Source organism: Centrocercus urophasianus, unplaced genomic scaffold (genome assembly GCF_019232065.1).
Source record: "Centrocercus urophasianus isolate 14NV4802_14NV808 unplaced genomic scaffold, USGS_Curo_1.0 seq_15, whole genome shotgun sequence".
Classification (NCBI taxonomy): Eukaryota; Metazoa; Chordata; class Aves; order Galliformes; family Phasianidae; genus Centrocercus; species Centrocercus urophasianus.
The window spans coordinates 12,190,712-12,214,993 of NW_024884697.1; the positions used below are offsets into that span (position 1 = coordinate 12,190,712).

At 42.8% G+C, this 24,282-nt stretch overlaps 2 protein-coding genes across 7 annotated transcripts in view; one reads left to right on the plus strand and one right to left on the minus strand.

Moving 5' to 3' along the window:
• KMT2E (lysine methyltransferase 2E (inactive)) overlaps window positions 1-16,933 on the plus strand; it is a 54,491-nt gene extending 37,558 nt beyond the window's left edge. For all 3 annotated transcript variants that reach the window (XM_042815431.1, XM_042815432.1, XM_042815433.1), the window contains 12 exons: window positions 1,279-1,377; window positions 2,547-2,711; window positions 3,387-3,695; window positions 4,593-4,847; window positions 5,020-5,164; window positions 5,891-6,144; window positions 6,280-6,336; window positions 7,671-8,234; window positions 11,015-11,316; window positions 13,173-13,261; window positions 13,735-13,826; window positions 14,656-16,933. In XM_042815431.1, coding sequence (XP_042671365.1) covers window positions 1,279-1,377; window positions 2,547-2,711; window positions 3,387-3,695; window positions 4,593-4,847; window positions 5,020-5,164; window positions 5,891-6,144; window positions 6,280-6,336; window positions 7,671-8,234; window positions 11,015-11,316; window positions 13,173-13,261; window positions 13,735-13,826; window positions 14,656-16,170 — 3,846 coding nt within the window. In that variant the 3' untranslated portion in view covers window positions 16,171-16,933. The remainder of the gene's footprint in view (window positions 1-1,278; window positions 1,378-2,546; window positions 2,712-3,386; window positions 3,696-4,592; window positions 4,848-5,019; window positions 5,165-5,890; window positions 6,145-6,279; window positions 6,337-7,670; window positions 8,235-11,014; window positions 11,317-13,172; window positions 13,262-13,734; window positions 13,827-14,655) is intronic.
• A 1,672-nt stretch (window positions 16,934-18,605) lies between these two features.
• The window catches only part of SRPK2 (SRSF protein kinase 2), a 133,087-nt gene continuing 127,410 nt past the window's right edge, over window positions 18,606-24,282 (minus strand). For 2 of the 4 annotated variants that reach the window (XM_042815434.1, XM_042815436.1), the window contains 2 exons: window positions 23,577-23,669; window positions 18,606-20,226 (listed from right to left, as the gene is read on the minus strand). In XM_042815434.1, the coding sequence (XP_042671368.1) occupies window positions 20,042-20,226; window positions 23,577-23,669 (278 nt within the window). In that variant the 3' untranslated portion in view covers window positions 18,606-20,041. Of the gene's footprint in view, window positions 20,227-23,576; window positions 23,670-24,109; window positions 24,203-24,282 lie in introns of all 4 variants that reach the window. The other 2 variants (XM_042815437.1, XM_042815435.1) reach the window with 2 other exon arrangements.

A 24,282-nucleotide genomic window follows, 5' to 3' on the forward strand; every position in this document is an offset into this window, starting at 1 on the left:
CCATGGTACCTACCTTTGTTTTTGCAGGGAAAATACAGTTTAAACTTTCTTTGAATACAGTGGCTTGTGATGATGTTTTACACAGAGGGAGAGAGACTTTTTGTTCTAAGAGGGAGAGACTTTGAACTTTTTATTTTGTTAATGCCAGTAGGAGTGAAGGTAATAACAGTGACAGGAGCATATTTACATTGCTTTAACATGCTTGGAAGACCGGAAGGCATGGCATGTGACTGTTAAAAGAAAAAGAAAAAAAAAGAAAAAAAAAAAAAAAGGTCTGCAAAGGCACCATTAACCTTCCAGTCTTACGTGATTTTTGTTGTTGTTGTTTTTAAACAAATGATAACTGGTATTTGGAACCTTCTCCTGGGCTTCTATGATAATACACAGTGCCTATACAGAGCAGTCACAGGAGACATCAATGTTTTTCCAAACTGAACTTAAAACAGTAAGTGTTGTGCAAAGAATAAAGCTGTTAAATGTGTCTAAATATAGAAGCCAGTCAATTGATACATTTTTTCCTCTCGTGAAGTGTATGATGTTAAGGTAAAACAAAGCAGATGGGAAAAATATTTGTCTTAAAAGTATATTTATAGTAAATAATTTCATGTAATCATTTTATCAAAAGGTAAGATTTGTGAAGAAATAATGAACAGAAGAATTCTCAAAGTTACTGCTTGTTTTTTCTGAAATCACAGGGCCTTCAGTAGTCAGCTAACTTAATATTTCTGTAGATCATGGCAGTCATTAGACAGTATAGTGAGGTTGTGAATGAAGAATGTCACTTCAAGGGAATACACTTCTGAGCTAAGAAAAAATTCTATGCAATTATGATAACATCTCTTTTGGCATGACAGTATGCATTGCATTGCATTGCACTAATGGGTGTTTAGCATAATGCTCCCTAATTCTTTGTCTGATAAAGAACTGGCTGGGTCAGTGGCCCATAAGTCTCTGTTGGTTTGGAGGTTTAATGTGGATAATTTTGTTCTGGGGATGGATGGGTGGGCATGGGACCCTAAAATGAAAATCAATATGCTTAAGAAAAAAGATGCAGATGTCCTAAGCTCAGATTGAAAAAGATTTGGTCAGATGGTTATGTTTATAGGTTTATGCAAAGGCACGAGTGGATCTTAGCTTTCTTACATTTTTGTCTTCATTTATTGGCTTGGTTACTTTTGAAGTTGTGATCTGAGGATTCTTAGTTCTGTGTAGCTTGTAGTTTTCCCTAGTTTGGAGGAGTAGCGGAGCTTCTATAATGCAGTCATTTCCATCTTTCAGGAGCCAGATTTTATTGATGATATAGAAGAAAAAACTCCCATTAGCAATGAAGTAGAAATGGAATCAGAGGAGCAGATTGCAGAGAGGAAAAGGAAGATGGTAAGTTGGGAAGCAAGTAGTTGCCTAAAGTTGTCACTAAGACTTAGTGACACATGCTCTTCCCATGCTAATTGCTGCTTTCTGTAGGCTTCTAGAATCTAAGTATATATGAAGACAGATCCTTACATGAGCTTAAAATTCAAAGCTTGCTATTTGAGTGAGAGCATTTGATGTGGCTTTATCATTGCTTTCTGACAAAAATCTGCTTTTATCTTCTGTTCTTATGTGTATGTATAAACTTTTATTGCCTTAAAACAACAAAAAAAAATTAGGTTTTGTTTTCTTTGCTCTTTGTTATTGCACATTGTTTTTAATAGCTCCTTTATAAATAGCACTATAAATAGTAATAATCCTTTTAGCTCCATCGTGAAGATGGTGAATAAGTTCAATTTGCCTGTGTTTCACCAGTCAAACAGAAGTGGCAAAAACAAAACTGGGCTGCTCATTCACTCATATGAGCAATATACTTATGGGCATTCTTTCTTTGAGATGAACACTTGTTGCTCTCAGTGTGCTGCTGTTGAGCTGCAGGCATTTAAAATAATTAAAGCTTTAAATAGAACCAGCCAAATTCCACAGCATCTGTACTGTCTTCAGCAGTGCTTGGATATTTACCTCTGTAAAAGGACTAGGACTTGAATTATGGTTTGACATAAAATGTTAACTTGTGTGTGATGTGTCGTTTACTTATTTTGAAACAGTGATTCTTGGATGCTGGATGCAGGTTTTGATACAGCTTTTGGCACTTGGAAAACTGAGTCAGAGGATAATGAAAATTTTTTGTTGTGTTTATTCTGTATGTTTATTGGTATTTAATCTTTCTGGTCATGAGTGACTCATTGTTTTTTAAATACTATACAAACAAGTGAGCCAATAATGTATGAGGCTAGCAATATAGTAATAAGCAATTATTTCCAGCACGTTCTTAAATCCAAAGTAGGACTTTCTTCCTGTTCGTCAGGATTGATGAGAACACAATCATTTCTTTGTAAGTCTGCAGTAGTTGCAGTTACTCTAACATCTCCCTTTCCTTTGGGTTTCTTCTGAAATTGATCTGCATGTTAACATACATTGTACGTGTTCTGAAGAAAAAAAATCACAGTATTTATGTATGTGAAGGATTATGATTATGACTGAAATATGATGACAATTATTATTATATCCATCAGACAAGAGAAGAACGGAAAATGGAAGCTATCTTGCAAGCTTTTGCCAGATTAGAAAAAAGAGAAAAAAGAAGAGAACAGGCTTTGGAAAGGATCAGCACAGCAAAAACTGAGGTTAAATCAGAATGCAAGGAACCACAGATTCTCAATGACACTGAATTTATTCAGGTAGTTATCTGAATCTTTATTTTAAGGCTAGCTTTTAACATGGCACTGTTTCTCTGTTTGGATATTGAACCACACGTAAAGATACTGGGGGAGTGTTAATAGGTGCTCATTCTAGGCATAGGAGATGGTATTCATTAGACACCTTCTGTAGCCAGTGGGAAAAGACATGCTTTGTCAGTAGATTATTCAGAACAGGTCATCTTTACTCTTGTTGCTAGTTACTAGTGCACTTCAGCCCTTGCAGATATTCGTATGGCTTCTCAGTTTGGATTGTTCTGTCAGCTTTTGCTGTTAGTTATCTTACAACAGTGCTAAGCTATATGTTAGCAAACGATACCAGTCAACTATAAATGAGAGAAACTGTATTGAATTGAAAGGTACTCTTATGTAAGCTGCTGATTTCTAGCCCACAGACTAATGTGATACAGCAGTTACAGAAAAGTGTGGTAGTCTGACCAGTGACTGGTCTGTGTGAATTACCTGATGTATCACTGCCAGAACGTTGGGAGGAAGGTATGGGAAGTCTAACTATGAAGTATTTTAGTTGTAAAAATAGAAATTATATAAAGGCAGATAATAAAGATGTATTAAGAGAGAACTTACAATTCCTCTTGAGAAAAGATCTGTAGCTTTACATGTGTTAGATCCATTTACTAGATTGGTGTTTTGTACCAGGAACCAGCAAAGGAGGAAGCTGTCACTAAGCCTACACCAGCCAAGGTTAATAGAGCTAAACAGAGAAAAAGCTTCTCTCGAAGCAGAACTCACATTGGACAGCAGCGTAGACGGCACAGAACTGTGAGCATGTGTTCAGATATTCAGCCATCTTCTCCTGATGTGGAAGTAACGTCACAACATAATGAAACTGAGAATGCTGCACTGGTAGCTGAGCCAGAAACAGAAACTGTTGTTACGGAAATGGTTACCGAAACAGAAGCTCCAGCACTTAATAAATGTCCTACTAAGTATCCTAAAACAAAGAAGGTATGTCTCTTAAGGGATGGGTAAGAAGAAGATGGACTTTCATGGAGTTTTTAACAGCTGCCTCTTAAACTACATGTTATTTTTTTAATTTTCTTTAAAAATTACGCAGCCGCTCACTGATATTAATTATGAAAATTAAAAATATTGCATTGCATCCATTTAGATACTGAGTTTTAATACAGCTTTCAGCACAGTTTTGGAACAAACGTTTTCTAAGGACAATACTTTCTAAATGGACTGGATTTTGTGTGTGTATAAATATACAGAACATAAGTAAAACTGTTAATTTCAAGGGGAGGGAAGGAAATCAGTCAACTTCCCTTATTTTATTCATCTTATGATATGTAAGGTATCTTAGTGGCAGTAAACAGAATATCTCCAAAATATGAGCTTTCAGTATTTCTGAGATGTCTCCTAGTAATGCTGATAAAAGCTTAAAACCACCCATCTTACAACTAAGAAGGCAGTTTTTATCTTCAGCATGTATTGCAGAGGATGATTAAAGCTGCTTATTTTGAAAACGTAAAGAATTTGAGTGTGAACCTCTTAAGAATTTCAAATACTTGCAGGCATATTTGAGTTCAGTTGCTTTAGTTCTTGTTCCCTGTTAATGGGAACTAAGGTACACTGGCCTGTTTTTCAGAAACAGAACAACAAAACCTCTGTTACATAGCACAATTCTACACTGATTCCTGCCATCGCCCGGTTAACTTCACCAAAGCCTTTTTCATGTTCTCAGTCTCATGTACAAGGAATATTTGTATTTGTAAACTTGCAGCCTGGAAATTGTTTTCTGGTTTGTGTAATGGGTGACTAGGTGAATAAGAAGACCAAAAACTGTTTGAAAGCTACTAATGAAAACATGCAAAAAACACTTTTTTTTTCCTCCTTGTGTAGCACTTGGTAAATGAATGGTTAAGTGAGAAGAGTGATAAGACAGGGAAGCCTACAGACAGCATTTCAGAAAGGCCTCTGCGTATAACCACCGACCCCGAAGTTCTGGCTACGCAACTGAATTCTCTACCAGGTCTCACCTACAGCCCACATGTATACTCTACTCCAAAGCACTATATTCGTTTTACTTCACCATTCCTTTCAGAAAAGAGGAGGAAAAAAGAACCTGTGGAAAACATGACCGGCTCTTGTAAGAAGGTAATGCTTCTCTTCATTACGGTTCCTCATGCCTAATTACTTAAAAACAAGTCTTTATTTCCTAGCGTGAAATCCGGCAGAGAAAAGCTGCTTGGCAAATGATTTGTAGATAGACATTTCAGTGTGTATCTTTAAATTGTTAAGTCACTAATTTGAACTTACTTTATTACAGCGTTGGTTGAAACAGGCTTTGGAAGAAGAAAACTCAACAGTGATTGATAGATTTAATTCGCCATCGCTAGAGGGATCTAGAAGCCCAGCCATCAACGGTGAAAATAAAAGCCCGTTATTACTGAATGACAGCTGTTCCTTAACAGGTGAAGGTTCCACTAATAAAATACATACAAGTTATGTCGGAGTAGGTAGATGTGGAGGACTGAAGTTATTTAAAGCAATGAGTTAATGAAAATTCCAACAATATTTGCCCTGTTTACTGATGTTTTGGCTTTTGGATGGTTGTTGGAAAGAAAAGCTCAGTTAAATAATTTCCCTTTTTCTTTAATGTATAATTGAGACTAAACAAGGAACAACCATTTTTCGTAGTAAATGTGGACATTCAGTCAACAGAAAGGTTAATGGTTTGGAGTATGAATATCAGGAAGAGTTTAGGTTATAGATCATTTGTACATGCTGTTAGGGTTAGATTTACTTTCAAATCAGTGGCCCCATTGCACGTGGGAAAGTTAGTCAGCTTTTCAGGAATAATGAGAAATGGAAACATGCTAGAAGCTACACACAGTTTCTTAGGGATATGGAACATATTAGATGATCCGTCGAATTTCCACTTAGGTGAACATTTGTTTGGAAGTGTAAACAGTTCTTCCATTATCTCTTCCATTGTCTTAGCAGGGGGAAAAAAAAAAAAAGAAGGTAAGGAAGAAAATAGTGATCTCTGCTTCTCATTAATTATTCTTCAGGAATTCTGCCCACAAGGTGTTTGTCTTAGTAATGTTTGAATATGGAATTTATAACTTTACTGCTTCAAGCGTTTAACTGGGATTGCTGCATCTTTATCTAGCTTTTTTTTTCTGATTTTAATGCAGATCTAACAACACCTCTAAAAAAACGAAGACTGTACCAGCTGTTGGAGTCTGCATTCTCAGAAACCTCTACACCTACTCCTTCTCCATATGCCACACCAACTCATGCTGACATTGCTGCCTCAGAGCCATTGATGTTTGCTACTCCTCCTAGGGTAAAAACAGAGGATGAAGCTTGTAGAAATGGTTACAAACCCATTTATTCACCAGTTACTCCTGTAACTCCATGTATACATGGAAATACCATGCACTTTGAGGTGAGAATTATAATGCATTTCAGATTCTTTATCACTGTTGTGTAAATCATTATTTGTAGTCCTATTAGAAGGGGGTGTCTTACATTCTCTACGCTAACAGTTAAATTGACTTCCCATTTCTTCTTGTTCATCTAGAATATTTCCTCACCCGACAGTTCCCCGGAAATAAAAAGGCGAGCTTACTCTCAAGAGGTGAGGACATTGGCTAAAATCCCTAAATGCTTGCTTAACTTCATTTCTGTATCTGCAACGTAACTGAGGAGTACAGAAAAACAATGCTTGGGTTTTTTGGGCTGTATCTAGATTTCAGTTAACATTCTCCTTTTTAATCAGTGTTTCTTAAATGCTTGAGCCTAATTTTACTTGGACTGAAAGAGCACAGAAGGATAAATATTATGGTTTGGGTGGATTATTTGAGGTACAGCGAGTGCTACAGACACGTGCCAGGAGTTTCCCGGGTGAGGGTGTGCTCCATTCCGTGCGCTCGAGCCGTACGGTCGAACCACCAGGGGGCGACTTGGTTTATAGATACGAGAACTTCTACAGGGATGTTTCTGTCTGAAAGATGAGAAGTTCCGCAGCAGTGTGGAACTTGAGCTGTGTGACAGCTACCACATTTACATAACTGTGTTGAACCGTGAACTTAATAGCACCTGAAAAGAACAGGTGAAAGTAACTAGTGATAGAACGTTCAGGTGGTTGTTTCCAGAGAGCTTTACTTCTGGTGTAAATGAATGACCCAGGTGCTTTCTTTCTGTGGGCTAAGTACATATGTACATAGAAAACTTCATTATTTTTAAGTCAAAGTGTTAACAAATATTGAAACACAAAACTTTTCATGCAGTCATAGCAGTTGATTGAATTTAACAGCTACTTTCAAACTAACATAACTGACTATTTCAGCATTTAGCTGACTCAAAAAGAGGAATTCTGCTTAAGAATTTTGTATTGTGAAAGAAATAATTGAAAAAGCATTATAAAGCCATAAAACAGGATGTTTTAGTAAGGATACTTCTAAGCTCGGGCATATGCTGAGCTTTTTATGGTTAGTACAATTATAAGAAATACTTAAGTCAATTTATTTAGCTTCTAATATTTTTTCCTCTGCAGAAGCATGAATTTGCTATGGTCTTAAAATTCCTCAGTGTCCTGGAACCCCTCACCACCCTTTTTTCTTGAAATAAATGTTTTGACACCAAAGGTCCGTTTTAGGTTTAAGTTCAGCTCCTTTGTAACCAGGGACTTGCTCCTGTTGAAGCTCTTCTTCGTTTCCCAGTCATAAGCAAATACTGGTACTGAAAGCTTATTTTGATGTGGATTAATATTATTATTTTTTTAAATTTAAAATCCTTTTAATGGCAGTAGTAGAGAAAAGTATCTGGCTACACAGCTGTTTCTTAAACTCATGGTAGTGCAAACTCCTTATGCCTCACTTAAAGGCGTAGGTGAATGTCAGAATGATTTTACTCCACAGTTGCAATATGGAAGAAGAATTTACATGTTTTCTTCCTTTATTTTTCATGCAGGGATATGACAGAGCATCGATTCTAGCACTGAATTCTTTCAGAAATTCCAACCTGACAGAAATGGGCCTGCAGGAAATAAAGACTATTGGGTATTCCAGTCCAAGAAACAGGACTGATGCGACACGGCAGTGCACAGGAGAAATGGAATCTGTGTCAGACCTCCAGCTGGGACTCGAAGTAATTGAGCAAAGCACACTGCATAAAAACCTGGAAGCCCCTACACATGATAGGACTGATTCAAGCAGCCAGTTAGAAACTGCTCATTGTGGACGGGGCACAATTTATTCTTCCTGGGTAAAAAGTCCCGACAGGACAGGTGTAAATTTCTCAATGAATTCTAATTTGAGGGACTTGACCCCTTCACATCAGTTGGAGGTAGGAGGTGGATTCAGAATAAGTGAGTCAAAGTGCCTGATTCAAGACGATGCTAGAGGCATGTTCATGGAAGCATCTGTTTTTTGTACTTCAGAAGATGGAATTGCATCTGGCTTTGGAAGGACTGTCAATAATGACAACTTGATGGATGGGAATTGCACACCCCAGAATCCTCCACAGAAGAAAAAGGTTATAATTTTAAGAATCATTTTGTCTTTCTCACATAGGCTATATATCTTACATATTTTTCTGTGGCAGAATGAAGCATTAATAATAATAGTAAAAAAAAAAAAATCTGGCTGATTTATATTTAATGTAGGTATTATTCAGGAGAACTTAAGGAAAGAGGAAAGTTGCATCCATTAATAAATGCAGATTTCCAAAGTAATATATAAAAATATGTTTACTTCATGTTATTTCATATGAGTCTCAAATTAATTACTCAATAAAGAACTGCTTTTCAGGTTTGGAGACGGTTGCTTGTGCTACCAAGTATTAAAATATTCTGTTAGACAGAATGGTGCCAACCGAATCACATACAGAGAAAATCTCTGAATTCCTACAAGTTGCATTAGCAGGTTTATGATTCTAATGCTTCAGAATTCTCGTTTTTATGTACTTACAGTATCTTTGTTTTGCTGTTAGCAAATACAAATCCGTAGATACAAGGAATCCTTTATTTCTTCTTCTATAAAGCACCTGCTTTGGTAGATGAGCACAGCCTAAATTTGCTGTTCTTGTCAAACAGCCCCTGTAGGTAACAGCTTTCAACGTGCTCAGCTGGAAACGAAGTTGGAAGTTAACCTGTGTGGATATCCTGACTCCTGTCAGGTTAAACTCCTTGATTCCATGCAGAAAGGTTGACAAATGTTAAAAGTAGTTGTTTCTGATGCAGCCATTCCTGAGTGTCTTGTAACAGTCTGTAGAATTTAGTGATTTATATTCTTCATGGAAGTAATAGTTGAGGGACTGGAGGTGAGTTTTGTCTGTGTGTACGTACATTCATGCCCAGTGGTGCTTTGGTCCCATCAGGTTCCCTTGCACTTATCGGGGTGCATCGTACCAGGGAGTGGCCATGACTGTACCGTCACAAGTTGCTTTACCTCTCTTTGTACCCAGACATACCTGTAGTGAGGTAGTAGCTGTGTTCTCACCTGGTCCTGACCCTGAGAAGTTGAGTAGTTCTGTTCATATTACTGTATCCCTGCTGCTTTTGCAAAGCCAGCTGAACACAGAAGTTGTTAAGACTTGTTTAGCTGCTGCTTTTATCTGAAGGTGAAGTGAATTTCCCCTCAAATCACAGCAGCACCTGATGGGTGCATCGGTAACACCCTGTTCTCTTAGTGGCAGGCATTCTTTTCCTGGTTGTTACTGCTCAGTGCTTGCACTGCACTAATGCACAAATGAAAAACTTGTGGTTCTCCCTCTGCCTCCCCTGCACACGCTCAGAATTCCTGTCTAAAGTCTCGCTTTGAGGAATCAACCAGAGGAAATTGTACCTCTGAGAGAATGGTTTTCTGGTTTTGTAAGGATGCACGCACAAATTCAAGTATACTTTTAGACTTTGCAGTCTAAAAGAAGGGGACAAATTTCACTTAAGGTGAGGGGAGAATTCAGGATTTTTGTAGAATAACAGTAGAAGCCCATGAACTGGTGAGATACGCATGTCCTTACGCAGTTATTAAAGGAGGGGGTTCTGTATCTCAGCATCTCTATGGATGTTTCCTTCTCTTGGCACTTTACGAGTTTCTCATTTCAGTATGGCTGTACATGGTGGCCACAAATCACAGATGTAATCTGTTCTTAACATTTAAGCTTTGCTTCAGTCTTCACGGGTTCCAATTCCTGTGATGTGGAAAGTATAAAATATTTCAGAGCAAGATCAGTTCTAAAGCTTGACTTTCTCCTAGAAAAAATTAGGTGGTTTTGACTTCTTATGCTGCCATACAGATGAGTTTTTAATGGATAGAAAACAATCATGTGGGGATGTGGACAGAGCAGCCTTCTTGCTTTCTAATTCTGAGTAGAATTGGATGTCTGCTGTTAGTGAGGACTAAGCAAGTTCCCTGATACGTAGCAGGAAAGATACGAAATGAGACTTCCACAACACAGATTTCCTAAAAAAAAGATGTCTGAATGTCAGCATTTCAGCATTCTGCATCAAATTGTGAAGATACATAATGAAAGCATTTGAAAATCTTTTTTTTTTTTCTCAGTGGAAGTAATCTATTAATATTCTTGAATTTAAAGCTATGGAAGTTTGTGTTCTGTTTTACGTGAGAACTTGTCTGTATGTGTGTATATGAATATACACACATAAATGCGTGTAAAGTACGCACACAGATGAGAAGAAGGACTGCTCATCTCTTCCTGGGTCATTGGTTTTGGTAATAAACGTTTTGCTTGAAATTGATCACTGAAGTATTTTCAGAATAGACATTGTAGAATACAGAAAAGACACTGATTTAAAATAAATTGTGAAAAGAGTGTCATGAGGCAAATTCTTTATGTTAAGAAAAGCATACGAAGAGTTCAAAGACTCTCCTGCATAAATCATGAGATTGAAGCCGAAGTTTAGTAGATTTTTCACGCAGGATCCAGGGTCAAAGTGATTCAGTCTCAAACTCAGCATTATTTTATCAGTATGTTCTTTGCATTTCCAGGAGGATCCACAAAGTACTTTGTAGCTTCAGCCAACAGTATGAATTCAGCAGCAAATTTTTTTGACTTGCATCAACTTCTCCCTCTTCCCTGGGCAAAATGCACACCTCCTTCTCTTGGCATCTTCTTTGTACTCATTACTACCTTGGTGCCCCGTAAATTTGCTCCAAATGTGATGAAGCATTTTCTGTTAAGCTCCATGCATTTTCTTTTAGAACCAGGTAGATGGTGTCTTACTGAGGAAATGTATTCAACTGAAAATGTCAAGAGGGAAGCAAGTCAACTTTCTTCTGATCTTTTCTCCATAGGTATCCTTGCTAGAATACCGTAAGAGACAACGAGAAGCTAGAAAAAGTGGCTCAAAGACAGAAAACTTTCCCTTGGTTACTGTATCTCCTCATGCTGCTGGTGGAGGAAACATAAGTAGTAACAGTGGTGCTAATGATGGGTTTAACAACAGTGGTGAAAATGGGGAGCAAAGTGACAACACTGCAAGCCTGCCTGTACCACTGCCAACTGCTGTTTATAATGCAGCTCCAGAAGATGTGGGCAACAACAGTGCAACCAAGGAAACTTCTTCCAGTGAGAAGAACGAGCCTGAGGTTCAGTGGTAAGTTGCAAATCGACAGGACAAAAGTTCTGAGACATTGCTTAATTTTGTGTCACTTCTATTCCGAGTCTGTTTTGTTAGTAAGATTACTGATCTTTTTCAACCCTTTTTTCAGATTGGAACAGTTGTCTGACCTCTTACCTCAGCAGTATAGCAGATACCTCATAAAGAAGAGAATGTATAGAAAATTATCTGTTATATATGTCAACTTACTTTTATTCAGGGTAGTTGTTTTTTTTAAGAGTGAATAAAGCTTTAGCTTGAACAAGGCAGGTCACCCAGTTCTGTAGGTTATAAAGTTTTCTCACAGTTCACAACTGCCCTCAAAATGAAATGGCATTGCATTTGTTCTGCAGTTGCACAGATCCTGCAGAGTGTTCTTGGTAAGGTGTGTGAAGGTGGGAGCTGGATGGAGAGGAGAGGGTGCTGTGAGAGCAGAGTCTGCTTTTCAGCACGGCCTCAGCTCTGCGTTAAGCTTCCTTGTATTGCCACTGCTTCATCTGTGGCTGAAGATTTGTTCTCTTAAATTTCAAAAGCTTTTACAGAAGTACCGTAGGGAAGAAGGAAATTAATTACCTGTGATGATGAACAGAAGCTTCCAGAAGACTGTGGGAAGTCTTTTTCAGTGATCTAGTTGGAATGCATTTTTGTTTGCTGTTACTTACAGTGTACAGTGACAGCATGCAGTCTACCTAGCAGTTCCTTCTGCTCAGGTAGGCAGTGTGTGGAGACACTTGCATAGTTGCTTATGGTGGCTGGATGGCTCCCCTGTGTGCAAACTGTGTGCTGTATTGTACTCCAGATATTGTACTGCCAGGTATTCCAGCAGCCTTAAAAGCAGATGCAGTGTGAAGGAGAATGACATAGGATGGCTTCAATTTGTGCAGCTTTTCCCACTGCGTTCTTTGGTAGCCTGAAAATAGCTAGTCATTCTGCCAACTCTGTCTCCAGAATATTACTGGAACAAAATAAGCACTGCAGTTCTTTATGCGGTAGTGAAGGCCCGAGAGTGTTGCAGGTGAACATGGGCTGAGGCGTTGAGCACCACTCTGCATAGATGCTCCAGCTGCTCCAGAACAGAAGGAGTTTGTGGAGCCAACTAAGGGACAACGTAAGTGCAGTCTTCAGTATCTCACTGAAAAGTGGCTGTAAGTTCATTACACGGAAGGCAGTGTATGTATTTCAAGGAAAGAATGTGGGGAACAGGCTGAACTCCAACATTTATTTCAGTTGCAACTGCATTGTAGAGTACTGCCATATGTTCTTGCCTAAAAGAATAATGGAGTTTATAATCAGAGTGCTGTCATTACTGTTCTCGATCATGTTGTGAGTGTGTAACTGATCGTGAGAGGCGTAGCTGTCATTTCACTCACTATCTAGCAAGGTAAATCTGGAAGCTTAAATAGTTTACACCTGTGATTGTGTAATATTCACAGGTGTGGATCCGTTATTAGAGAGCAAGTTACTTTTTAGTAAAGGTAGGGCTTTTGAAGGCTGCTTTCTACAAATGGAGAGTATGAAGCAATACTCAGTACCTGTATTTTTTATAATGTGCATTTTGGTTTGTCAGCTCAGAATTAAAAAGTAAACCACAAAACAACTCCACACGTGTATGGAAGAAAGGAATTGATATTTCTCATAATGTAACAAGGTTGCAGGAAATTCGTGTATTTAAAACGCGAGAAAATAGACCTAAAATGGCTAACAAATGGCATTTCTCCTGTAGGGTGAGTTATTTGGCTCTTAAGTGCAGTCAACCATGTGAGCTTTGTGCCCCAGTATTTGCATATATATTGTCTGAAATTTGGTCTGTGGGAGTACATCATCTTAAATGAGAACATGCTTCCTTCTTCCAGGACTGCATCAACCTCCGTGGAACAAGTGAGAGAACGAAGTTATCATAGAGCTTTGCTTCTCAGTGATCATAGGAAAGACAAGGACTGTGGTGAGTTCACTTAGAATCATAGAATCATAGAATCACCAAGGTTGGAAAAGATCTAAAAGATCATCCAGTCCAGCCATTCACCTATTCCCAATAGCTCCCCACTTATCACACTGAAGGTGGATCCTTCTAACCAGTTCCCCCGCTGTAGCCCTTAATTGTTCTGATGCTGTGTTTGGATCTGCTTCATCTGTAGGGGGAGAGTCACCCTGTAGTCCATGGTCACTGTCCCATGTTCAGTCTCCCACCTTCATCTCATTCAGATCTCGTTTTCCAGTTGCAGCTTAAGGTCCATTCTTTCACTGAATGTATGGAAGGTCAGTAAGCAGATGACCTTGTATGACACTTGATGTATTTGAATGATCTCTTACATAAACTTCAAGTAGCTCTTTTAAAGTCAAATACAGGATGCTTAGTTTCCTTTGCAAGATAATTTTTTTCTCACTATGATATTAATCTCTAACTTTTGTCTGTAGAACCTGATTCTGAAAATCCAGAGCCTACTTCTGAATGTCCATCCCCAGATACTTCACAGAAGACGTGCAAGAGTCCTTCAAAAGCAAGCAAGGTAATGCACTGCGTATGCAGGTGCATGTAACCATGTGTACTTGTCTCCAGTTGGCATCGTGCTTTACTACTTAGATGAAGATATGTGTGACATTTCTGTTAAATTACATAACATGGGTAAACATCTGTGAGCACATTTGCAGATCTTCCAGCATGCTAAAAAGTTTGTCTTCCTCCAGTAGCCATATCTGCTTCTCTATGGTGTGTTCTGTAGGCACAGAAGAGGTTTTGTCAGTGGATTCAGTATTGTGTCAGTTCTGCAGGTGAAATGCTGAAGAACTGACAGCAGTAAAATGGCTGAAGTACTCCTGTTAGCAGGAGCTGGCTCTTGCCAGGCCAGCACTGGCACTGCTTCTCAGTAGAGGCAGTGAGACATGCAGAAAGCCACTGAGGAGTGGTGTGCATTATGAAATGCAGCAATTCAGGTTGTAATGACCAGTCTCTTTGCTTGCATTTTGCCAGTTCTAGGATGTTAAATCACTCTGAAAAATACTCTGTTTTAGTAGTAATGATTCCTTTCAGACTTGGAAATATGAAGCTCACAAATAACAGATTCTGACTTAGCCCCAACAGGCCGTATTTCTGTTACTACTTCCAGATGCACTTGCTGGTCTTTGATTTTGGAGTACAGTTGGTATGTACTTGCTAGAAATGATGCCTGTGCTAAGTTTAAGTTTCCTCCTCTTACAGGTTGTCACATGTCAAATGCATTCTGTGCCTTAATGTTTTTCTGCCATCATAAGAGAGCGCTATTCCGAGAAGCTGCTTCTTGTTTTAATGCTTTCATAACTAAAATGTTCTGAATGTTTTGCCCTGACTCTTTTTTCTAGCCCTCTTCACCGAGTCCTGCAGTTTCAGCGCCCCCACTGGGAAAAACACCCACGAAGCCAGATTCACACTGGGACACTGCAGCTAATGCACCAGAGGCCGAAGGCGTGAATCATCCAAAATCAGAGCTGCAACAAAAACAGCTGACAAATAACGTCCAAGCACTTTCAAAAACTCATCCATCTCAATCACATCTGCGCAGTTCTGCTGAGCAACTTTCACATTCACAGAAGTTGCCTTCTGCACCTTTGAAGCTCCATTGTCCCCCTTCGCCTCACGTAGAAAATCCCCCGAAGCCATCGACGCCCCACGCGCCCGTGCAGCACGGTTATCTCTCACCAAAGCCTCACTCGCAGCAGTTGGGATCTCCGTACAGACCTCATCACCCACAGTCACCTCAAGTCGGAACGCCCCAGAGGGAAACGCACCGTGGTTTCTATCCCGCAGCGCCAACCCTTCAGCCCAGTAATCAGCAGCAGGCCAGCGGGCCGCTGTTCGCTCAGACAGCTTCAGGACAATCCTCGGCTTCTTACGGCCAGTTCAACCAACAGAATCTGAACAGCAATGCACCACCTCCCCCACCTCCTCCACCCCCTTCTTCCACCTACTATCAGAACCAGCAGCCCTCTGGAAACTTTCAGAGTTACAGTCAGCTGAAGGGTAGCATCCCCCAACAGACTGTGTTTTCATCCGGACCAAATCAAGCACTTCCCGGCTCTGCGGGTCAGCAGACAGTGCCGGGACACCACGTAACCGCAGGGCATTTCTTGCCCTCTCAGACCCCCAGTATTCATCACCAGGCTTCAGCGTCTGCTGCTCCTCCTCCTCCGCCGCCGCCCCCGGCTCCGGGCCCTCACCTGGTTCAGCAGCAGGGCAGCCATCAGCAGCATTCTGTAGCACACGTCGTCGGCCCGGTTCACGCTGTGGCGGTGGCTCCCGGATCTCACATTCACTCTCAAGCTGCCGGTCACCATCTGCCGCCCCCGCCTCCGCCGCCGGGCCCCATTCCCCACCACCAGCCTCCTCATCCTCCAGCCGGACACCAAGGTTTGCAAGCACAACACCAGCACGTTGTAAACTCTGCTCCTCCTCCCCCTCCGCCTCCCCCGTCCAATGTCATAGGTTCGGGGCACCACCCGGCGTCGGCACAAGGCTTGCACCACCCGTCGCATCAAGGACCCCCCCACTTTCCCTCAGGTGCTCACACGAGCGTGTCCTCCTACTCCTCGCAAGCCCCCCACCACACCACGTTAGGACCCGGACCTCAACATCAGCCTGCTGGAACAGGGCCTCATTGTCCGCTCCCCGGTCAGGGTCCCCACATCCAACCTCAAGGACCAAACAGTATTGCGACCCCCACCGCTTCAGGGTTCTGCCCGCACCCTGGCTCAGTCACGCTCCCGCACGCAGTGCAAGGACCGCAGCAGGCGTCCCCGGTGCCCGGACAGATCCCCATTCACAGAGCACAGGTGCCGCCCACCTTTCAGAACAATTACCATGGTTCAGGGTGGCACTAAAACGGATCCCCTTAATCCTAACATTTTTAAATGTGCTGTAATATAAACTGTGTATATTTCATATGTACCTACGGGAGGTACTTTTTAAAGCTTGTACATGATACTTTGTATAAAAGCAAACACCAGTGCTCTCTCATTGTATCTTTCCATTTTTTGCTTTTTAAAATTCCCAGAAACGTGCTGTTCAGCCAGTATTAGGTATTCCTTTTTATTTTGTAAGTGAACATTCCAGCTGTTTTTTCTGGCAGTAGGTTTGATGCTGCATAATCTTTAAAGTTTTATCGTTGCAGTTAAATTCATTTAGTGAATGTTTTCTATATTACTTTTATACATATGTAATTAAGTAAGTACACAGGCTAAGTGATGGCACTAACAACTTTTTTTTTTTTCCATTTTCTTCTGTCGACAGTTTTGTGTGCATAGAGATAGAAAACAATGCAATACAAATTTTTATAGTTTTGGTGTGGACATGGCTTTTTGTTTCATCAGTTATTTGCAGAAAATGTAATTTAATGTATAGACCGTTTCTAATGTCTGAGTGCTGTAAATACTGTATTTCTTTTGCTTGTAAAATTGCTTAAAGCTGCTTTCATTTGATAGAGTATTGTATATAATAAGTCTCTTTTGCAAAAAAAAAAAAAGTGTGATCTTTGTGAAAGTAGTACAGTATATGATCTTTAATTTTTTTTAATATACTGTCACATTGCAGCACTGGTTGGGCATTTTAATTCATGTTAATAAATCACAATTATGTCAGTTTTAACCACTTGTCCGGAAGGGGTGCTGTGTGTTGAGGGCTGAGCACAGAGAGCAGCCCTGCCTGCTGTGTGGCTGTTCCTCCTGTGTGGTGTCTGCTGATGGCCTTCCTGTCATTGCACAGCTGGCTGTAGAAGTGAGTGCAGGAGGGGGATTTTTGTTCCCTTGCTGAGCTTAGAGGTGAGGAAGAATTGTTTTGATTCAGGCAGGGTGTGCTGTCAGGTAATGCTGGGTACATTTATGAAGTATGTCAGTTTACTTGGTATTAACCCATGCATACCAGCGTGTCTAACGTATGCTGGCACGATGGTGCAGCAGGGCTCTGTCAGATGTTCTGATCTTAGGTACAAATCACAGCACTGGCTGCACAGGTCAGTATGTGCCTTCCTGCTTCTGCTGGAGCTCTTACTGCAGTATGGTGGGAGTGAGGCATTACAGCGTGACTGTGGTGTATGAGAGCATCCTGCAGCTCAGCAGTGAGTGCTGAATTCTGCTCACGTAACAGAACAAATGCTTGCTGGCTCTCTTTCAGAACCCAGAGAAGAAAACCAGCGTGCACCTTCCTCTGCTCTGGCTGCTGGAAAACCCGCCACTGGACAGGATGGGAAATGACAATTGCTGCTCTCTGAGAAAAAGTGGTAATTCTTAGCATACAGACACTATTGGGTTTACTTAAAATGATCTGCTCATAATTATCAGAAAAGTACTTTCTGTTCCTTCCCTGAACAGGCATTGGCTCTGCAAAACACACAGACGTGATACGGAACACGCTGTGTTCTGTGCGGTCGTGCAGTAGAAGCAAATTGCCCAGCTACCAACCAGTGCAGCAGAAAAAAGAAAAAACCCAACACACTCCTGAGAAATCATGGCCACAGTTCACAGCTGGTTAACCAGAGCCACCTCCATCTATGACCTAATAACTGTTAGCACTTTGCATTGCAGTTACCGTGCGAGCGGGTGCAGCAGAACAGGCCCAGGATTGGCTCTCTCTCTCCCTATGGTTGGTTCTGTCGCGGTGGTCAACCAAATGGAAAGGAGTGCAGCGGCGGTGAGTCCCTCATTCTACTGGCATTTAAACTGATGCAAACGCTGCTATTCTCTGTGTATTTAAGAACAGCCCTGAAATCAGTTGCAGCATCCAGACACAACCAACGGCATGGCCAAGTGTGAAGCGTAACGCTTTACCTCTCTGGATTCCTTTGTAGCCTTTTGTTTCTTCTCATCAGTGTCATCCTTGAGGCCTTTAAAAGCGGTTCCTGCGAGAAGAGGGAAGCAGAAGGCAGAGGGACCCGGTGCTGGCACCCCGTTGGTGCAGGGCCGCAGCACAGGATGAGTTTCTGCACCCGTAGCCTTGGCGGCGTGCTCCTTGGCAGCAGGGTCTCTTTTTGGATGAGGTGTGTAGGGGTGTAGGGAGGGGGTAAGCGGCTGCTTGCTTGCATCGAGTTAAAACACCTTGAATGAAACACGGCTCAGTTTGGTCTCATTTCATTTAGCACCCCACGACTGCAGCCCATCCTGCCCCGTTTCCCTGCGGAAGGATCGGATTTACCCCATGCGATGTTGGTTACGTGAACAGAGAGCTGCGCTTCAGCCTGGGTCACCCCCACCCACCGCCAGCACGGCGCGTCATTCTAGCCAACAGTGGCTTAGGGCTATCAAAGATGCCAATGACAGCACACTGAAAAAACAAAACACTTTAATTAGACAACTGCAAGCACCTCAAACAACTGGTTATTGTTACAGCATGGGGCTATTTTCTCACAATCTAGTTATTGCAAAGGCATGTGAATAAATTTCATATGGACAAAATCAGTAAAAAGTGGCACCATAGTTACATGAAAATCAGAACTAAGCTTACATTCATCCCACTGACTTCTAAAAGAGGCCAAAACACACCTCCGTATCGTACATTCTAAAACCTGTATTGCCTATAAGCCTCAGTCTATGTAGCTTTTTTCCTAGGAAAGCGTAGTTTTGCGTGCAACGTACAAAGAGCTGTATGTCTAGTTATGGGAAAAATAAAGCTAGTGCAATTTGTTTTAGAAACATGTAAAGCTATGAATGGGATGAGCATGATCTCGCTTCTTGCATTTTACTCACTGCACTGTAAATATTTGCAGCTGTCCTCCCTTTGCTGACTCAAGCACACACTTTTATTATAAAAGATCAGTAATTCTACACAGAGTGGTTCTCATGCTCGACCTTTAATTTGTTTCTTAAGGTATAGTACAACTTACAGTGCTTAGAAAAAGGCAACACCATATGGTACCATGTCTTCACTATCACATTGTAAGGGAAATTGCTTTTTTCTTTCCTTAAAAGCACTTAAAATAGGCAAAAGTTCTAAAAGGGAGTGCTAAATGATAATGCATACTTTATTAGAAAGAAGTCTAGCCTTCCTTTAAAGTGCCGTTTGGGGAATGAAATCCTGTAAACCAGAGCCACTTTGTTTAAAATCCAATGAACGGGAACTGCTACAGAATAGAAAGTTTACACAATTCCTTAAAGCAGTCTGAAGTCACTACATGCAATTGGTTTGCTATAAAGCTCTCTAAAACTTAGTAGCTTTACTCTGAAATTGAGTCCCCGGTCCCGTATTTAAATGGAAATAAACATTTACAGGGTGCATTTACATACACTATAATACAGGAATGACGTCCCTTTGCCAGAAGATAAAATTGTACAGTTCCTTGCCATAACTCACTTCTGACTTCATAAATTTCTTACGCTTGTAAATTATATAATATGCATCAGCTAAAATAGTTTTTTCATAAATAGTTACAAAACTTGCCAAAACACATGGGAGGAAGTTTCTTTTGTTCAAAAATCTGACATCTGAATGCCACACAACACAAGAAACAATGCTTAAAGACACGTTAAGTGTTTTCTGAAGAAAGTGGGTGAGTAAACTACTAGCTGAGGACAAAAAGACTACCCTTCCCCAAGAACACAGTGCACAAAAAGCAAAATGTCAAACAGTACCTCAAGCAAAATAAAGGTCTGAGGATTGAAGCCAGCTCACGTGTGATCCTGCTAGAGGATTTGTGACAGTCACCATTTAGGTCCGATGCATTGAAAAGTGGTTGCTGGCTTGTTTTATAGCTGAGAAATTCTGCTAAGAATTCAGCCACGGATGCCTAAGGCATTCTCCAGCTGAAGCACGTTTCTCTGGGACCATTTCTAGCATGGGGATCAGGAAATCTGTAAACTGTGCAGCGTCTTCGTGAGGCCAGCCGTACTTCTCCACAAGCACATCGAAAAGACTCCAAGGCTTCAACTTCGTAATGTGTCGGAGTTCTCCTGCAAACACAAACATTACCAGTATTAGAGAAATGCCCCTTTACCCAGTAGTGACCAATCCTTGTTTAGTTCTTCTCCAAGAAGCGCTATTTAGTAACATCAGCGCACCACGTGCCTGCTTGAGGTTCTCGCAATGAGCACGGCCAGCGTGAAACCAAGGAGGGATCCTTACACCCACACAGCACTGGGGCCAGCCTGTGTTTTCCTCTTATCTTGGAATCACAGAACATCTCTGAGGGGGGAAGGCACCACAGGGATCACTGTTCCAGCTCCTGGCTCCACCGCACCGCTCAAAATTCAACCCCTATGTCTGAGAGCACTGCTCAAACGCTCCTTGAACTCCAGCAGCTCCGCGCCGTGCCCACAGCCCTGGGCAGCCCGTTCCGCGCCCACCGCCCCCTGGTGCAGAGCCTTTCCCGAGCCCCTTTTCCCGCCCCTCCCCTGACGCAGCTCCATGCCGTTCCCTCGGGCCCTGTCGCTGTCACACAGAGCAGAGCTCAGCGCTGCCCCTCCGCTCCCTGTGAGGAGCTGCAGGCCTTCCTTCTGTTTCCTCCACACAAAAGCACCCCATCGCGCGCTCGCAGGCAGCAGGAATACTGAAGGCTCTGCTTTCTCATCAGCCCACACCCCTGAGTCTCACAAAAACTGCTCCAATCTTAATGCACAAGTCTCAGCAGCACGGGTCACGCTGCCACGCTACGTGACATTTGCCATCAGTGTGGCTGCAACTAGCTGCAAACCGAGCCAAACACAGAGGTCTGGCACTGAAGGCTTTGCTCCATCTCTGAGGGGCCCAGCTGACTGCTCCCACAGAATGCGGCCACCAGTGCTGTCTGCATCATCTTCAAACCCACCAGAGCATTGAGCCCCACCAAAAAGGTGGCACGTGGCCAACCTGGCAGTGTGATTCAGACCAAACGAAGGATGTGACACCTCTTCTGCCATCAGGCTTGGCAATATACCTACGTGTATCCGCAGGCTGTCAGCACTGATGGCAAAGAAAGGCTCTTCTGGCTGCTCCTGCTCTGCTGCCACCTCCCTGCTTCCCAGGCACGTACCTGGGCCTCAGCCCCTGTGCAATGCTACAGAAACAGCTCTGCGGGCATTTTTACCCTCATCACGATTCTGCACCTTCCCCAAACGGCTGGGGCTGCCAGTGGGTTCTCAGCCAGCACTGGAGGCTGAACACAACTCATCCACAGACTCACAGACGTGCTGTGTCATCCTGCATGGGGCACACAAGTCACACTATTTTAAGCAGAGCGGTCTGGCAAACTGATTGCTGTCAGCAGCTGAAATCAGCCGCCTGCAACCTGCTGCCCATCATGGGTAATATGATGTCGGCTCGGCGTCCGTGGTCATGGAAGCTCTAGGGCAGCCAAAGACAGCCATACCCCCAGCCTGCCTGTGGGAGCCTGAGCCAACCGCTTGGCAGTGCCACGTGCCCAGCAGGGCATGTCTGCCACCTCAGCACAGCAGAAGGCTCTCCTCGTGGTGCCACCTGAAAAGCAGCTCTCCAGGCACTGTCATAAAGGCTCCAACTCAGTAAGACTGCAAATGGTCAATCCCTGGCAAGAGAAAGAGAAGACTGCTACGGCAACAGAAAGTGGGATGTGCGGCCCACGGCGTGTCAGTGCCCTCCTTCTTTTTTCTGTCCAGTAGGGAAGGAGGGGACTGAGACAGAGGAGGGAGAGCAGAGTGTCCTCTGGCAGTTCACATGGGGATGGTTCCAGCAGCAGTGTGTCTCATGAGTAATACTGCATCACACTAAAAAAATAAAGAAAAAAGCCCGTCTTCATCCTTGTATTTAAATCATGTTGTTTGAGGCACTATATTCTCAAGGAAAAACCCGAACACATCAGAAGGCCTGCAAATCCAACGTCGCCATCCACTTTGTGAACAAAGTGCATCTGCCACAGGTATTTTCCCCCGAGCACTCCTGTATATTCTTCTTTCCATGCTCCGATGGCACAAAATGCACATCACTGCACACTGGGATACTGGTGTTGGGTGGCTGTCACCATGACACCTGAGGTCATGTCCTTCGCATATTCCTCTTATTTTGTAATATGGGGGTTGAATTCAGAACACCCACAAACCTGGGACCAGTGTGCTTGGGCAGCATGTGCACCACAGATGGGAGCTTCCTCCCAGAAGTTCTGTGAAGGCTGTAGAAGCTCTTAAGAGGATGGGATGCAGTAACAACAATCTCTGTGTGGTCCAGACTTTAAATGATCACTTAAGTTCCACACTGGGGATGCTGGGGGGTCCATTCCTGCCCCATTATTTCACTGTTTTGCACATTCCTGGACCCTCTGTCCTTGATTTGCCTGTCCCAGGTAGCAGCAGCTCTTCAAACTCATTGCCCACAGGTGGGAAGTGCTGCTGTATGCCCACAGCTGCATTTCCCTGGCACTCACCCTGCTGTACAACAGCTGTTCCCAGCTTTTCCACTGCCACCACCGCTCTGTAAAAACCCAGCAGCCCCCTCTCCTCCACACTGAAGTCCTGGGCTTTCAGGCTCCCCAGTAAGGCAGCCACTGCCACTCTGCCTTCATTACCCCCACAGGGCCACAGTAGCAGCCCAGCAGCTGCCACACGCAGCTCCTGTGCCCCCCCGACCCCACACGGCCTCGTGGCCCAGCGCTGGCAGGGCAGGCCGTGGTGCTACCCCAGCACTTGACAGGGAAAGCAAGGGAAGAACACATGGAGAATTGCACAAGCCCTCCCGGGTAAGAAGCATGTCTTTCAGAGCAGCCTGGTCAAGTACCGGGCGCTAACAGGCCAGCATGTTTGTTGGGTTAAAATTCTGTTCCTGCGTGCACTGACGCACAGCTCAGCTACGGCCCACGGCAGTGGAGGCGCTCGCAGCGAGAGCACGGAGCGGCCGCAGCGCTCTGTCCTCATCCACCCTCCTGCAGAGGAGGATGCAGAGGAGCTCCCCGTGCACGGCTCTGGAGCGCTGCCCTCTCGCACATCCCGTGCCTGCAGCCTGCTGCCCTCCCTGCGCGTCAGCGGGTGCCAGCAGCGCACACCGAAGGAGGGCACGGCTCTGCTCCAGCAGCTCACAGCTGTGCACAGCTGACATTTACATGGACATCTGACGACAGACTTGCACAGACATTTGTAACGCTCACATGTTGCTGAGTATGTCCCAAAAGGAATTTTAAATGAAATACTGAAACGAGTACTGCAAATTTTCACTTTCTTGAAAAATCAAGCTCACACCAGAATAATTTCCAAAGAAGAGCTCTCCATTAAATGGAATATGTCTCCAGTACCCATAAATGCACACACTCTCCTTTTGGATAGTATTATGCTTTAAATTAGTGTTGCATAAATACCGTTACCTTTTTTGGTGAAAAACTCCTTGGAATATTTCCCCAACATAGCGTATTTTCGAGGGATTTTTCCCAGCAGTTCAATGATCAAAGCTATGTGGTCTGCATTGGAGAACATTGCCAGCAAAACAGAAACATACAACAGTTTAATCAGTACGGTGCATGCACACACTAACACGGCCCGGTACAGACAGAAATAGATTGAGCCTGGCAAAAAGACACACGCGGCGCCCCGTGGTTGTTCGGAAAGATGCTTTCAGCAAAACCTCTTTCTCTGAACCACAGCTGAGTATCGGCTGCCACGAGCAAGTTCTGCTGCATACTTTAAGAGGTAGCAAACAGTTTTTTGTCAGGAGGTTTTGGTTTAAAAAAAGTACAATAAAAAATCAGTTTGTCACAGATTTCCGCATGTTTTGCTTTTCCAAACTAAATTATTGCTGCACGATTTCAGAAAACGCTCCTCAGCGGGAGGTGCTACCACCAGCAACAGCAATTCCACTTCTGTCTGCATCACGGCGCCTGCCAAAAAGAAGAGGTACTACCTCTGCGATTGAAGAATTCCCGAGAATATTTTCCAGATAGAGCAAAGTGCCTTGGGATATTGCCTAGCAGCTCTATGATGTGTGCTATGTGGTCTATGAGGGAGAGAAAAAAAAGGATACGGGAGTGGAAGGGGCAGGGAAAGGATGGGATAAAAAGAAGAGGAAAGAAACTG